The sequence below is a fragment of the Ornithorhynchus anatinus genome, chromosome 11 (genome assembly GCF_004115215.2).
Source record: "Ornithorhynchus anatinus isolate Pmale09 chromosome 11, mOrnAna1.pri.v4, whole genome shotgun sequence".
Classification (NCBI taxonomy): Eukaryota; Metazoa; Chordata; class Mammalia; order Monotremata; family Ornithorhynchidae; genus Ornithorhynchus; species Ornithorhynchus anatinus.
In genome coordinates this window covers 9815479-9830779 of record NC_041738.1, presented here as the reverse complement: position 1 = coordinate 9830779, position 15301 = coordinate 9815479, and the positions used below count along the sequence as shown (strand labels likewise).

The 15301-nt window shown below is 51.4% G+C and overlaps 1 protein-coding gene across 1 annotated transcript; it reads left to right on the top strand.

Moving 5' to 3' along the window:
- The first annotated feature begins 3000 nt into the window (after nucleotides 1-3000).
- Nucleotides 3001-13142, top strand: TMEM45B (transmembrane protein 45B). The gene is made up of 6 exons (XM_007669422.3): nucleotides 3001-3059; nucleotides 7329-7535; nucleotides 8322-8534; nucleotides 10510-10694; nucleotides 11926-12071; nucleotides 12607-13142. The coding sequence occupies exons 2-6, from the start codon at nucleotides 7358-7360 to the stop codon at nucleotides 12716-12718; spliced, it is 834 nt and encodes a 277-aa protein (XP_007667612.1). The 5' UTR covers nucleotides 3001-3059; nucleotides 7329-7357; the 3' UTR covers nucleotides 12719-13142.
- Nucleotides 13143-15301: the final 2159 nt, after the last annotated feature.

Genomic DNA, 15301 nt, shown 5'->3' with positions numbered 1-15301 from the left:
ATCCAAAAGACATCTAAGCAAACCAGGAGAAAGGAACGCCATCATCTCTGCTAACCCCACAGGCCCCTGGGGATGGGTGTGACGCCCCCTCAGCTGAACTAATCACTCAATCAATCCTGTTGATTGAGCACTTACTGGGTGCTCAACACTATACTAAGCATTTGGAAGGATTACTAGACGTGATCCCTGCCTTCAAGGAATTTACAATCTAATAGAGGAGACAGACACTAAAATAAATTACAGGTAAGGGAAGCAATCGAGTTTATAGATATGTACATAAGGGCTATGTCAGGGTGTGAATATCCAAGGGCTTAGCTGATGTGGAAGCACTAAAGTGGCAGTTAGCAGCGGTTGGGGGGAGTTGAGTGGGGAGAAGAGCAATTAGTCAAGGAAAGAAAGGTTTCCCCTCGGGAGATGGGATTTCAGAAGAGCTTTGAAACTGGGGAGAGCAGTGGTTTTCCAGATGTGAAGGGGGAGGGAGCTCCAGGCAGGAGAGATGAGAGGAGAGGTATGGTGACTAAATTGGCTCCAGGGAAGTGGAGTGTGTGAGCTGGGGTGCAGTGGGAGAAGAGGGAGGATAAGTAGTGGGGGACCAGAGCGAGGGCCTCAAAGCTGAGGACCGGGGAAGGGAGGAGTGGGCAAGTGCTGGTGGGTTTTGAGGAGTGGAGAAGCAGCGTGGTCTAGTGGAAAGAACATGAGTCTGGGAGTCAGAAGGGCACAGTAATCATTATGGTATCTGTTAAGCGCTTAATATGTGCCAGGCACCATACTAAACGCTGATGGGTTCTAATCCCAGCTCTGCCACTTGTCTGCTGTGTGACCTTGAGCAAGTCGCTTCACCTCTCTCTACCTCGGTTCCTTCATCTGTAAAATGGGGATTGAAATTGTGAGCCTCATGGGGGACAGGGACTGTGTCCCACCTGATTATCTTATATCTGCAGAGTAAACACTTAACAAATACCACAATTATTATTATTATTCTTATTATCACTAGGATCTGAGGGGTTTCCAGGGCAGCAGCCTGGGGACTCCTGCCAAGGCCATGCCAAGGCTTTGCCAAGCTGGGCCAGGCTAGGTAGAGCTGGGCACACCACTGCTGCTGCTCCTTCTCACCACGGCAACTCGTGATGGTGACGCTTTCCATGTTTCTGACGGTGGTGAAACCCTCTCTCACCTCCCTGATTTTGCAATGTGTTTATAATTCATCGTCTCTACAACCATTTATTAGCGGGTCTATTAATAGATCCATCTCGATCTAGATCCATCTACACCCATAAGCAAGACTCTTTGATCTGTTCATCACTTGGGGGCGTGAGGGGAGGGGAGGGCAAAGTTAATTGAAATCCGAGGATAATGCAAAGGCTGTGTTTAGCCAGGATTTTGGACAGCCCTCTGGCCCAGAGCATTTGCTCGGAGTGCTGAACTTGAAGCGGTGTGGACTGCCTTGCAACTCCCGTCTTTTAGGACTGGGAGTCAGAGGACCTGGGTTCTTAGACTGGAGTCCCGTGTGTATCAGGGGCGGTATCCGAATTGATGATCTTGGAACTACCCCAGCTTTTAGCCCAGTGCGTGGCACGTAGTAAGTGCTTAACAAACACCAATTAATACTAAACCAAATGAAAGTTAATCATATTCTAGGGTCTGCCACTTCCCTGTTGTGTGACCTTAGGCAAGTCATTTAACTTCTTTGTACCTCAGACTCTGCAAGCGTAAAATGGGTATACAATACCTGTTCTCCTGTCCCATTAGATCAGGGGCCACATATGGGATGGGGACTGTGCCTGACCTAATTATGTTGGATCTACCCCAGTGCTTAGGAGAGTGCTTGGCTCAAGAGAAGCAGCGTGGCTCAGTGGAAAGAGCACGGGCTTGGGAGTCAGAGGTCGTGGGTTCTAATCCCGGATCCGCCACTTGTCAGCTGTGTGACTTTGAGCAAGTCACTTAACTTCTCTGTGCCTCAGTTACCTCATCTGTAAAATGGGGATTAAGACTTTGAGCCCCACGTAGTACCACCTGATTACTTTGTTTCTACCCCAGCGATTAGAATAGTGCTTGGCACATAGTAAGTGCTTAACGAATGCCATATTTATGATTGAGATTGTGAGCCCCAAGTGGGACAGGGACTGTTTCCAAGCCGACCTGCTTGTATGCACCCCAGTGAGTAGTATGGTGCCTGACACAAAGTTAAGGGTTAACAAAACCATTATTATTATTATTATATTAATCACTTAACAAATACCACAATTGTTGTGATTGATTATTTCATTTTCCCCTGGCCAAGATGTTTGCAGGGACACTAACAGTTAGTGTAATGGCCAAAGGACCAGCAGTGGCAGAAAGGAGGGGGAGGAACGGAGAGAAAAGGCCAGGCAGCTTCACCTCCAATTCCCTCCCCGCAATGAGCTTACAGTCTAGACTGTTGACCTATGACGGAGGACATCCCCTCTCCAGTCCCACTCAAGAGCTGGCGGTTGTGTTAGATTGTTCTCCCCAGCTCACCCAGAAACAGCTACAGAAACAATGGGGAGATTAATAGAATTGGGGGTCTCCGCTACTGCTGCCACAGGACTGCCCACCCCCAACCCCCACCCCAGGGGCCACCTGAAGTATACCTCCATTTCCCTCCCCTACTGGAAGGTTGTCCCAGTATACCGCTGGGGACCCTGCACCAGTTGCCCTTGTTGTGATCGCGAGGTAATAATAATGATAATAATAATAATTGTTAAGCTCTTACTCTGTACCAATCTCTGGGGTAGATAGAATACAGTCAGGCCAGACAGAGACCCTGTCCCCTACGGATTTCCCAGTCTAAGTATCCTTGGGCAGCCTCTCCCAGCAGCCTAGAGATTGGGTTTGACTTTGCCCCTCGGAGATCAGAGGTGGCCCAGCCCCCACTTGCAGTTCATCATTCTGGAAAACCACAGGCAAAGATCATCACGGGTTTATTATGGAATTGGCTCCGCCCCTCCCCTCCCATTTCCCCAAGCCAGTCATTTATTTCCCGCTGAAGAGGAGACCTGGTCCTCGGCAGCAGCAGTTCCCCGGCAGATTTAATTGAGGTGGGTAGTCCGAACGAGTCCTTAAATGCTTTCCTTTAAGGAGATACAATTTTCCCCATTTCTCCTCCAGCAACTTTTTTTTACAGAAGAATTTAGAGAAAGTGTCTGTCTCCAGTAGCCCGGAGTTATCGGTCTGTCCATCTGTCTGTCTGTCAGCCTTTCTCCCCTTTCCTTACCAGTCTGACTACTGGGATGAGGGCCATTGGAGCTGGCCATTCCCTTTTCTGCCAGTCCAGCAAGCCCTCTCTAGGACCACCAGGGCTTGGCTGGGGAGCATCTTGGAGAAGGAGAAAATGGTAGCTGGTGGCAACTACTCTGAGCCTGGCTGGGTGTTTTGTTTTGGGGTTTTTTAGTTTTTTTATTGGTATTTAAGTGCTTACTATGTGCCGGGCACTGTACTAAGCACTGGGGTAGATACAAGACAATCAGGTTGGACCCAATTCATGTCCCACATAGGGCTCACAGTCTTAATTCCCAATTTATAGATGAGGTAACTGAGGCCCAGAGAAACGAAGTTAATTTTCCCAAGGTCACACAGCAGACAAGTGGCAGAGTTGGGATCAGAACCCAGGTCTTTGTGACTCTCAGGTCCTGGCTCTGTTCACTAGGCTATGCTGCTTACCAGCACTGGAGCACCAACTTTTCCCTCCATTCTTCTCTCTCTCTCCCCATGCCCCCGCATTGCCTGCTACCCTGCTTTCTCTTGCATTTCTACCTGGCACATTAGCAACCAGCTCAACTCACTGGCATTCAGACCAGAGGATGCAAATTCTGCACCCAGATTGAAAGCTGCATTCAAATTGGATTTGGGGTTGGCCGGCCGAATGGATCCCCATTAGATTGTAACTCCCAGAGGGCAATGTGGCTCTTGTTTCTGATGGATGCTTCCAAGCATGCGGTGCAGTGCATTGCATCCAGAAGGAGCTGGGACAATACCATGGAAGAGGATGGAGAAGATGAGATCTCAGATGGGTTCACTTAGCTGACATTTTTGTGGTATCCACCCAGCTTCTGTTTTGTTTTGTGGTTTTAATGGTGTTTAAGTGCTTACTATGTGCCAGGCACTGTACTAAGGACTGAGGCAGATACAAGCTAATCAGATTGGACACAGTCCCTGTCCCATGTGGGACTCTGTCTTAATCAGCATGAGAACTAACATGGCATAGTGGACAGAGCGCGAGCCTGGGAATCAGAAGGTCATGGGTTCTAATCTCAGCTCCGCTGCTTAACGGCTGTGCAACCTTGGGCAAGTGACTTTACTTCCCTGTGCCTCAGTTATCTCATCCGTAAAAAATGGGGTCTGAAACTGTAAGCCCATGTGGGACAGTGACTGTATCCAACCCAATTTGCTTGTATCTTAGTACGGTGCCTGCACATAATAAATGATTAACAAATATCATTATTATTATTATTAACCCCCATTTTACAGATGAGGTAACAAAAGAACGAGAAATGAAGTGACTTGCCCAAGTTCACACAGGAGTCAGGTGGCGATCCAGCAGATAAGTAGCATAGGGCTGTCAGTCAACATTCAGATCATCCGTTTTCCCCCATCTCTTCCTCTTGGTGTTCTGACTCTCTCACTCCAGCTCTCCCTTTCCCTTCCTGCCCCTTCCCATCCATCCCCACTTTGACCCCCTTCTGCTCTCTCCATGGTCGTGGCCTTTCCCACTTGCATGTTGAGAATTTGAGTGGAGGTGCTGGTCTCCGATGAACAGAGCATTTAACCAACCTTTTGGGGAAAAAGAGTTGGTCCCACGACCCCTCTCACCAGGGCGGGTAAGAACACGGGTTTGGTGAAAGATAGTCATCCTCTGGGGTCAGGGATGTAATTGCTGAGGTTGGATTTTGCCCACTCACTGCTCAACTCCCACTTAAAGTTAATCAGTGAGTTCCTTGAGGTCAGGGGCCAGGCCTGGTACCTCTAGCGGGTGCTCTCAGGTGTCACTGACAGAGTAGACATTCAGTCACCACTGACAATAATAATAATAATAGTGGTATTTATACACTTACTATGTGCAAGCACTGTATTAATTGCTGGGGGCTTGTATTTTGGGTCTGTCAGGTGCCCCCACCCTCTCCACCCTCTCCCGCTAGGCCCTGTGAGGCTCTTGAGGGCCCCGAGCACATCTTCCTGGCATTCTGGCTTCCTTTGGTGCCTCGGGCAGTGCCCTGCACAGCCTGGCCCTGGCTGAGGATGAGAAGGGACCAGACTCCGGGATTAATGGGCAGTCATCCCCCCGGAGACCAGCAAGCCCCACGCCTGCCCTGGCTCACATCACCATCATCGTCACCTCTGCGTGAGGCTGGGTGGTGACCAGAGGTGGGGAACTACAGAACCACCCCAGCTCGGTGCCCTCTGAGTGACCGGCAGCAGGGAGACTACAGGCTGAGGTCTGCAGCTTAGGGATGCACCGGCAGCCTGGTGCGTGGGCCCAGGCCCGGTTCTGACCTCCCTGGGACCTGGGCCTTGGTTCTGATCTCCTTGGGGACTGGGCCCAGTTCTGACCTCCCTGGGGCTTGGACCTTGTTCTGATCTCCCTGGGACCAGGGTCCTGTTCTGATCATGTCTGCTTTGTCACCTTGGGCAAGTCATTTCTCTGGGCTTCAGTTACTTCATCTGTAAAATGGAGATTAAGAATGTGAGCCCCATGTCGGACAGGAATTGTGTCCACGCTGCTTAACTTGAATCTGCCCTAGCTTTTAGAACAGTGCTTGGCACATAGTAAGTGCTTAACAAATACTATTATTATTATTGATCTCCTATTATTATTGATCTCCCTGGGGCCTGCACCCAGTTCTTACCTCCTTGAGGTCAGTCGTTCCTGGAGCTGAGACCAGGCTGAGGGACTGGCGCCAGGCTGGGCAAGGCCTGAGTAGTGCTAGGATCGGCTGGGCAGGGCGCCAGCTGCAGTCATGAGCCGGTGCCCCTTAGAGGACCCTGGGCCCTGGCCTGGCAGGGAGAGTGGGATTTTGGGAACGGTTGGGTGGGAATTCCTAGTAGGAAGCAGACCTTGGCCAACAGTAGCCCCAGGCTTCAGGAAAGGATGAGGGGCACCGTCCCTCTCTCCCCTCGCCAAAGCAAGTGATGGATGCGGTTGGCTGGGTCAGACTGAGTGGGTCCGCGTAGCCTGGCAGGCTAGGGTTGGCATCTGCTCCCCCTCAGTTCAGGGCTTTTTGCTGGGAGGATGGGAGTTCTGGGCTTCCCCTTTCCTCGCCCTCTCTCTGCCCCAAACTCTGAGCCCAGCTGCTGCCACCTCATGGGTTATTGGCAGTGTCAGAGTCAGGTGGGAAGGCTCTTCAATCGGTGGTGTTTCCTGAGTACTTAAACTGCATGCAGACCACTGGCCTACGCGCTTGGGAGAGTTCAATACAATAGAGTTGGTAGACAAAATCCCTGCTCCCAGCCCCACAGCACTCATGTACATTTATTTATATTAATGTCTGTCACCCCCTCTAGACTGTAACCCTGTTGTGGGCTGGAAATGTGTCTATCAACTCTGTTATTGTACTCTTCCAAGCACTTAGTACAGTGCTTTGCACATAGTAAGTGCTCAATAAATACGACTAAAGAAATGAATGAAGAGAGTTTACAGTCTAGTATGGGAAACTGTCTCCAAGATCAATTATGGGTAAGGAGAAGTAGCAGAAAAGAAAGTTGTGTACATTATTAATAATAATTATTATTATTATTATTATTATGGTATTTTTAAGCACTTACTATGTGCCAGGCACTGTGCTAATTAATGAGAAGCAGAATGGCCTAGTGGATGGAGCACAGGTCTGAGAGTCAGAAGAACCTGGGTTCTCATCCTAGCTCTGCCACATGTCTGCAGTGTGACCTTGGGCAAATCATTTCAATGTCTTTGTGGCTCAGTTTCGTCATTGGTAAAATGGGATTAAGACTGTGGGACACAGACTGTGTCCAATCTGACGGTCTTGTTTCTACCCCAGTGCATAGCATAGTGCCTGGCATATAGTAAGTGTTTCATAAGTACCTTTTGAAACAAAGCAAAGTTTGAAAAAAACCATAAATGACACATAGGGGTGGAAGGGTGAGTACCCGAGTTCTTAGGGGTGCTGAAGTGGTAACAGGATAGGCTGCCCCAATTCTGTTCCCAACGCCCCCCACTGAGCTCCCTGTCGAAGAGTCCCACTGGCCCCTTCTGGGGGGTCTCTGGCCTTAGGAGGGGGGACAACCACCCTTCCAACCTGCCTGTCAATTAAGATTTTCCATCACATTGCTAGGCCTCCCTCTTATTTCCCCAGGATCCCAGGCTGCTGAGCCAGTGACCAAGATGGCCAACTTCAAGGGCCACGCCCTCCCGGGGAGCTTCTTCCTGCTCTTTGGTCTCTGGTGGTCACTGAAGTACCCATTCAAGCACCTGACCCAGGGGGCACGGAGCCGGTTCAGCCGTGGGGCCGAGCGACTGGAGCTGATTGAAGGGCTCATTAAAGCTGCCTTTGCACTCATAGGTAATGATGGTATTGTCTACTTGTTTTGTTTTGTTTTGTTGTCTGTCTCCCCCTTCTAGACTGTGAGCCCCTTGTTGGGTAAGGATTATCTCTATCTGTGGCCGAACTGTACTTTCCAAGCCCTTAGTACAGTGCTCTGAACATGGTAAACGCTCAATAAATACGATTGAACGAATGAATAGGTGAGTTGTTGGGGGGGTGAGCTGCCAAGGGGGGCTCCCCCAGCCCTTGTCCCCCAATCCAACCCCTCTCGGCTTCTCTGTTGCCCCAGCTGCCTGGTGCTGCGGCCCCCAGTACTATCCACAGGAGGGACTGCCCAGGAAAGCTCCCAGCCGCTGTCAACCCCTCTTCTCTTTACCTACTCCCCGGCCACCCCAAGCCTTGCATGAGCTCTCCTGCTGCCCTCTAGGTGGGCACACAAGCTTCATTTACCTCTAACATTCACTGAACCCCTACCCACCTATTTTGAGTGGGGGCCCAGTACTGGAGAGGAAATCTACATGGAAACGGGCCCGGTACAATGTCCTGTTTCCTCCCATTGCGTCTGCTGCCGTGGGCCCGGAGTTGGGCGGGAGTTGGGTGGTACAGGGCTTGGGGCCGCAATAACACTGGCAATGGCTACTTCCTTGTTCAGGGTTGGTGAGGGAAGGGCTGGAGCCTGGAGCCTTCCCTTGCTCCTCCCTCCCTACCCCCAAAACACACATACACACATATACACACACATACCCCCCACCTCGGGCCGCCCTCCCCGACCACTCCTGTCTGATACGCCCCTCCCCTTCTCAGGGATCCTGGCGGAGCAATTTGTTCCAGACGGGCCCCACCTGCACCTGGTGGACCGGGAAGGACAAGGCTGGGTGAAGCTGATGAACTGGCAGCACGCCACCATGTATCTGTTCTTCGGGCTCTCGGGCATCGTGGATGTGCTCACCGTCCTCTCCGCCCAGATCCCCCTGGGGCTGGACCGCCTGCTCATGGCCGTGGCCGTGTTCACCGAAGGTCAGTGGGGGTGTGGCAAGCGGAGGCCTCTGCTGGGCGAGCTGAAGGATGGGGGGGCCGCCCGCCCCAAGCGACAAACAGGGAGCAACCTGACCGCCCCCACAAAGGGGCCCCGAGCGGAATATAAAACAGAACACGAGGAGAGGGGACAATGCCACCTGGCCCCCAGAGGGACATAAAACAAAACATTAGGCGGGCTTGAAGAGAGTGGGCAAGGAGGTCACAAGTGGTTCTGGACTCATGGAGCTCTCACCCGGCTCTGCCAAAGTGACCAGTGGGGCTCCCCGCCTCAACCTTATCGGCTGAGGAGGATTCAGCAGAAGATAATAATAACAATAATCATAATTAGGGTATTTGTTAAGTATTTACTATGAGCCAGACACGTTCTAAGCACTGGGGTGGATACAAACAAACTGGGTTGGACCCAGTCCCTGTCCCATGTGGGGCTCACAGTCTCAATCCCCATTTTACAGATGAGGTCACTGAGGCACAGAGAAGTGAAGGGACTTACCCAAGGTGTCACTGCAGACAAGTGGCAGAGCTGGGACTAGAACCTATGACCTTCTAACTCCCAGGCCTGTGTTCTATCCACTACACCATGCTGCTGGACCTGTGACCTTTGGACATTTTATAATAGTAACAAATCCCACAATTTATTATTATATTATTATTATTATTATTATGATCTTACTATGTGCCACATTACAAGCAAATTGGGTTGGACAGAGTCCCTGTCCCACATGGGGCTCACAGTCTTAATCCCCAATTTACAGATGAGGTAACTGAGGCACAGAAAAGTGAAGTGACTTGCCCAAGATCCCACAACCTGGATTAGAACCTAGGTCCTCCCAGGTTCACATTCTATCGACTAGGTCATGCTGCTAGTCACCCCACCCTCAACCCCAAAGCACTTATGTACATAACTTCATATAGTATAAATTATTTATTTATATTAATGTCTGCCTCCCCCTCTAGACTGTAAGGTCGCCTTGGGCAGGGAATATCTCTGTCAACTGTTGTACTGTACTCTCCTAAGTGCTTAATTCAGTGCTCTGCCCATAGTAAGCGTTCAGTAAATACCAGAGACTGATCATTTATGGAATTAGTGGAAAGCTACTTTTGGAGGGCAAGGAGCAGGAGTCGGGAATGATGTCCTGCTTGGGCAATGTCCAGCTCTTGGTGCCCCATCACCCGCCTGGCAGGGCAGTGGGCATGGGAGAGGGCAGGTGGGATGTGTGGTTTCTGGCCCTCCTCCCTCACCTGGGAACCGACCCAGTCACTTGGGATGAGGTGGGGCCTGTGGGGATGAGTGAGTCACTGCTGACGGTATAAGAGATCACCCACAGCCTCATCAAAGGGAACATCCCAGAGGTTTTGCAACATGGGAAGCCCCTTTCTCACCTTCCCGGACCCGGGACCCCTACAGACTGTAGCGAGGATTGGGGGCGGGATAAGAGGCGAAATCTAGGTTCTGATTACAAGAGACATAGGGAGGAGGAATGACAATCAGGGTTCTGAGTGCAAGAGGTGCAGGGAGGAGGGATGGCAATCAGAGATCAGTGTGACTTAGTTGATAGAGTATGGGCCTGTCAGTCAGAAGGACCTGGGTTTTAATCTGACTCTGCCACTTGTCTGCTGTGTGATCTTGCGCAAGTCACTTAACCTCTTCGTGCCTCAGTGACCTCATCTGTAAAATGGGGATTGAGACTTGCAGCCCTTTGTGAGTCAGAGACTGTGTCCAGCCCAGTTATCTTGTATCTACCCCCACTGTTTAGTTCAGTCCCTGGCACATTGTAAGCGCTTAACAAATACCACAATTATTATTACTATGATCTGAGTGCAAGAGGTGCGGGGAGAGGGATGACGGTCGGGATCTGAGTGCGAGAGGTGCTGGGAGCGGGATGGCAGTCGGGGATCTGAGTGGAAGAAGTGCCGCTGCCCTCCGGTGACCAACAACAGAGTTTGGCTCCGACAGGTTTCCTCTTCTACTACCACGTCCACAACCGGCCCCTGCTGGACCAGCACATCCACTCGCTGTTGCTGGTGGCAGTGTTTGGGGGCACACTGACCATCTTCCTGGAGGTGCTCCTCAGGGACAACGTGGTGCTGGAGCTGTTCCGGGCCAGCCTCAGCATCCTACAAGGAACCTGGTTCTGGCAGGTGAGCTCTCGGGGGCCGGGACCAAAGGTGCCCTCAGGGTGCAGCCTGGCGTCTGACGGGGAGGGACTGAGCCTGGGCTCCGGGCTCCCCCTGAGGTAGAGAGGCCCACGGTCAGCAGCTCTTTCTAATTCTGAGGTTTGAAGTCCGGCTACCTTCCGGTTCCCTCCCATTCCTGATTCCCTCTGGCCCGGAACGCCCTCCCTCTCTATATCCGACAGGCGACTACTCTCCCCCTTCAAAGCCTTACTGAAGGAACATCTCCTCCTCTTGGAGGCCTTCCCTCCTTTCCTCTTCTCCCACTCCCTTCTGCGTCACCTCGACTTGCTCCTTTTATTCATCCCAGTCCCACAGCACTTATGTCCATGTCTGTAATTTTGTTTATTTATATTAATGTTCACTGTGGGCAGGGAATGAGACTGTTGTATTATATTCTACTCCCCCAAGCACTTTTAACAGTGCTCTGCACACGGTAAGCACTCACTAAATACAAGTGACTGACACAAGGAATAGCCACTGCAGCCTGGAGCTCTCTCTAGGCAGGAGGAGCGGCTTAGAACAGTGCTTTGCACATAGTAAGCGCTTAACAAATGCCATCATTATTATTACATGCCTGGAAGTTCAACCTGATCCAAGTCAACTCTAGTCCTCCAGTAGGGTGGTACCAGAGCAGCAGGCCCGAGGATGCCGGGGTGGCTTTTAGGGTGCTCCGGGGAAGCGGGAGTGCTGTGCTTAGAAACTACGGGGTCACCCAGGCGAAAGGGGTTCGGAGATACCCACTGTGGGCAGGGATTGTCTCTCCTTATTGCTGTATTGTGCTTTCCAAGTGCCTAATAAAGTGCTCTACACACAGTAAGCGCTCAATAAATATGATAGAATGAATGAGAGGATGCTCCCCAAACTTTAAGCCAAGCTTGTAAATGAGTACCAGCCCAGTGACCTGAGAAGGGACATCAGCATTCTGTTCTACTCTTCTCTTCTGCCTGCCACTGCCCCCCCCTCCACCCACCCCACCCCCCACAGACATAGACAATCCAGGACAATAGTAATTTCCAGAACTAATGCCACAGCACCCTCAGAGAAAAGGCCCAACCCGAACATGATTTGAACGTGGAGGCCCTGAGGGAAGGGGTGGATAACAATACATAGCAATACCTGAGGGAGGAGGAGGAAGAAGGGTGTTTTTCAGGGCCGGATGGGGACAAGAATGACTCCTCTTTCTACGATTGGCCAGATAGGGTTTGTGCTGTTCCCACCCTGGGGAGGACCCGAATGGAAACAGGATGATCACGGCAACATCATGTTCATCACTATGTGCTTCTGTTGGCATTACGCAGCTGCCCTCATCATCGTGGGCATCAACTATGCCCTCGTGGCCTGGTACGTGAATGGGGGCCCTGGGAGGGGTTGGAAGGGAGAAGGGCAGCATCCACCAATGTCTGCGGCTTCTCCTAGCTCTAGGTCGCAGGCAAGAACTGAGATTTGCATGGGCCTCACCCGTATTTCCCAATTCATCCCCCATCCTCCTTCCTGGCTCTCCCAGCCTCCTCCTGCCCCACTCATGACAGCCTGCTGCAATCCTTGACTTCCCTCTGGACACCCAGAGGAAACCAAACCCAAAGGAGGTGGATCGTAAACTCATTATGGTCAGGGAACATGTCTGCTATAATTCTGTTGTACTCTCCCAAGCGCTTAGTACTTGTGCTCTGCACATAGTAAACTCTCGGTAAATATGATTGGTGGATTGATTGAGAAGTACAACATCCCAAATTTCTTGTAGGCCCTTTGCCTGATTTTGACCAGGCCCTGATGGATTTCTTTGTGTCCAAGGCTGCCCCACTTCGTTTAACGTACAGATTGCTCTCTCTCTCTCTCTCTCTCTCTCTCTCTCTGTCTTTCTCCTTCTGTGTCCCAGCCTGGTGAAGAGGTTTGAGAGGCGCTCTGGAGGAGAGATCATTGGGATCCAGAAGCTGAAGTCAGATAAAAATGTGCACATGGCACTCTTGCAGGACTTGGAAGAAGAGTAACCCAGGGAGGAGGTGACCACGCTCACCCCCACCCGGGCCCCCACTGAATCGCTGAAGCAGCCTGGGACGGTCTGGCGTGGGACCGGCCCTTGGCGAAGACACTCACACGGCTCTTCTCTCACAATCCTTAGAGCCCCCAACTGTGGAGAACTGCTGGAGAGCAACATGACGGTCTCAAAAGGGAAACTTGACTTACAAAGGAGTCTGGCGCAAACTCCCCGACCCCAGCACCCCACCACTGATGGAGACCCCATCCTCCCCTCCCCACTGTCCCCCAAAGTCTGGGGGCTGGCGGTTGCACTCAGGGAACAGGAAGTCTCGCTGCCTGCCATTGTGTTCAACCCCATGGGACTCCAGCCCGGGGGGAAGGTCGGAGGCAGGTGTTTCGGGGCCTGGATTTCCGGGTGGCATAAACCAAAGTCCGCAACACAGTAGCATTGTTTGTGAAAAAGTCCAGCCAAGCTATCCTCTGTAGGTACATCTTGTCCTTGGGGGTGGGACCAGGCCAGGGGAACTTACAAGGTTTCTCCTAGCCTGGCAGGAGCGAGAGTAGCAGCTCCAACCTTCTCATTCATTCAATCATATTTATTGAATGCTTCCTGTGTGCAAAGCACTGTACTAAGTGTACTAACTGTTCTGTACTAAGCGTCTTCCCACCTTGTCCATTCCCCTGCCTCAAGGCAGGTCCTCACCAAACCGGCCCAGCTATGGGAGTGCCCTGATTCCAAAAGGCTTTGAGGAAGGCAGCGATATCCCCTTTACCCGGGGTAAGCCATCGTTCAACTCCCCAGGTTGTGGGAGAGAGAACTCTGCCCACATCTTCCCTCTCTCCCTTTAGCACTGGTGGGATCAGGGCCCAAATAATCCTAGTAAGTTCTCAACAGACCCTAACTCCCTCTGCTCCAGAACAGTGCCGTTCCCACCCCTCCCCACCGCATTCCTGGGCACCTCACCCTCCGACACACCTTCCTTTCCCAGCCCAGAGCAGGGATATTTTAGCTAAGGGTATGGACACCAGATAAGAGTGAGGGGTCCAGGTAGGGGGCTGAAATGCTAGGATGGCTGAGGGAGAGGGGGAAGGCTGGGCAGGGAGGTGTCTCTCTAAGGACTGTGACCCTGGTGACCTCTGGGTGATACGCCTCCAGCTCATTGGTTACAGGTCTTCTCCTCCTGGTCAGACATTTCAGATGAGCCCCACGTGCGACAGGGACTGTGTCCAACCAGATTTGTTTGTACCCACCCCAGTGATTAATAATAATAATGTTGGTATTTGTTAAGCGCTTACTATGTGCAGAGCACTGTTCTAAGCGCTGGGGTAGATACAGGGTAATCAGGTTGTCCCACGTGAGGCTCACAGTTAATCCCCATTTTACAGATGAGGGAACTGAGGCACAGAGAAGTGAAGTGACTTGCCCACAGTCACACAGCTGACAGTGGCAGAGGTGGGATTCGAACTCATGACCTCTGGACTCCCAACCCCAGGCTCTACAGTGCCTGGCACATAGTAAGCACTTAAAACCATATTTTTATCATCGTTTCCTTGGTTTAGAAGCAGTGAGGCCGAGTGAAGAAAGCACAGGCCTTGAAGTTAGAGGATCTGAGTTCTCATCCCGATATGGCCACTTGCCTGCTGTGTGACCTTGGACAAGTCACTTCATTTCTCTGGGGCTCAGTTTCCTCACCTGTAAACTGGGGTAAAATACCACCCCCAGTTCCACTCCCTTAGACTGTGAGCCTTGTGTGGGACAGGGATTTTGTCTGATCTGATTGTCTTATACCTACCCCAGCCTTGATTAGAGGGTTTGACACATAGTAAGCACTTAACAAATACTGTAGTAGTAATAAGGATAGTTGTTACTATGGCTTGGTTGTTTTCCTAAGATTTGAGTTGTCTCACCTCCACAGTGTTTTCTGGCTTGAAGCAGCTAGGCCTCTTCCTCTGGGCTTTTCTCACCAGACAACTGGCCCTGAAAGTCTGCTTAGACTGGAAGGTTACTTAGGGCAGGGAACGTGTCACAACTCTTTTGTAGTGTACTCTCCTAAGTGTTTAGTATAGTGTTCTGCATAAGGTAAGTACTCAATAAATACCAATGATTGATTGAAAAACTGTCCAGAGGGGAGTGGGGTTTGGGGTGAGGCCTCCTGCCCTCAAGACAGGGATCTAGGAAGTTTTCAGAGGCAGCTGGCAGTGCCCCCCACACACTGAGTGAAGCAGCCGCCCCACCAGCCCTCACACGGTGCCAGGCCGTAGCCCTTCTGGGGACGCTCAGCAGCGTATAGGTCTGGGAAAGTCCTGCAGGCAGCAGCAGCCCTGCACGTGTTCCAGATCAGGGCTCCGCATAGGTCCCCCATAGATGGTAAGTTTGTTATGGGCAGAGAACATGTCTGTAAAATTGCTATACTGTACTCTCCCAAGAGATTTGTACAGTGCTCTACCCGCAGTCAATGCTCGATACGTACCATCGAGTGATTGGTCAAGAAAATTCCCAGTACCAAGTCCCAGGCCTGGGAAGTTCGGCCAAGCCGAGCCCGATGGGAATCGGGCTTCGCTCAGACTCCCCATTTCAAGCTTGTCATGGGCCG

Coding starts and splice junctions, on each gene's coding strand:
- TMEM45B (XM_007669422.3), top strand. CDS start 7,358: ATGGCCAACTTCAAGGGCCACGCCCTCCCGGGGAGCTTCTTCCTGCTC. Junction 8,535..10,509: donor CGTGGCCGTGTTCACCGAAG/GTCAGTGGGGGT, acceptor TGGCTCCGACAG/GTTTCCTCTTCTACTACCAC. Junction 10,695..11,925: donor AAGGAACCTGGTTCTGGCAG/GTGAGCTCTCGG, acceptor ACGATTGGCCAG/ATAGGGTTTGTGCTGTTCCC.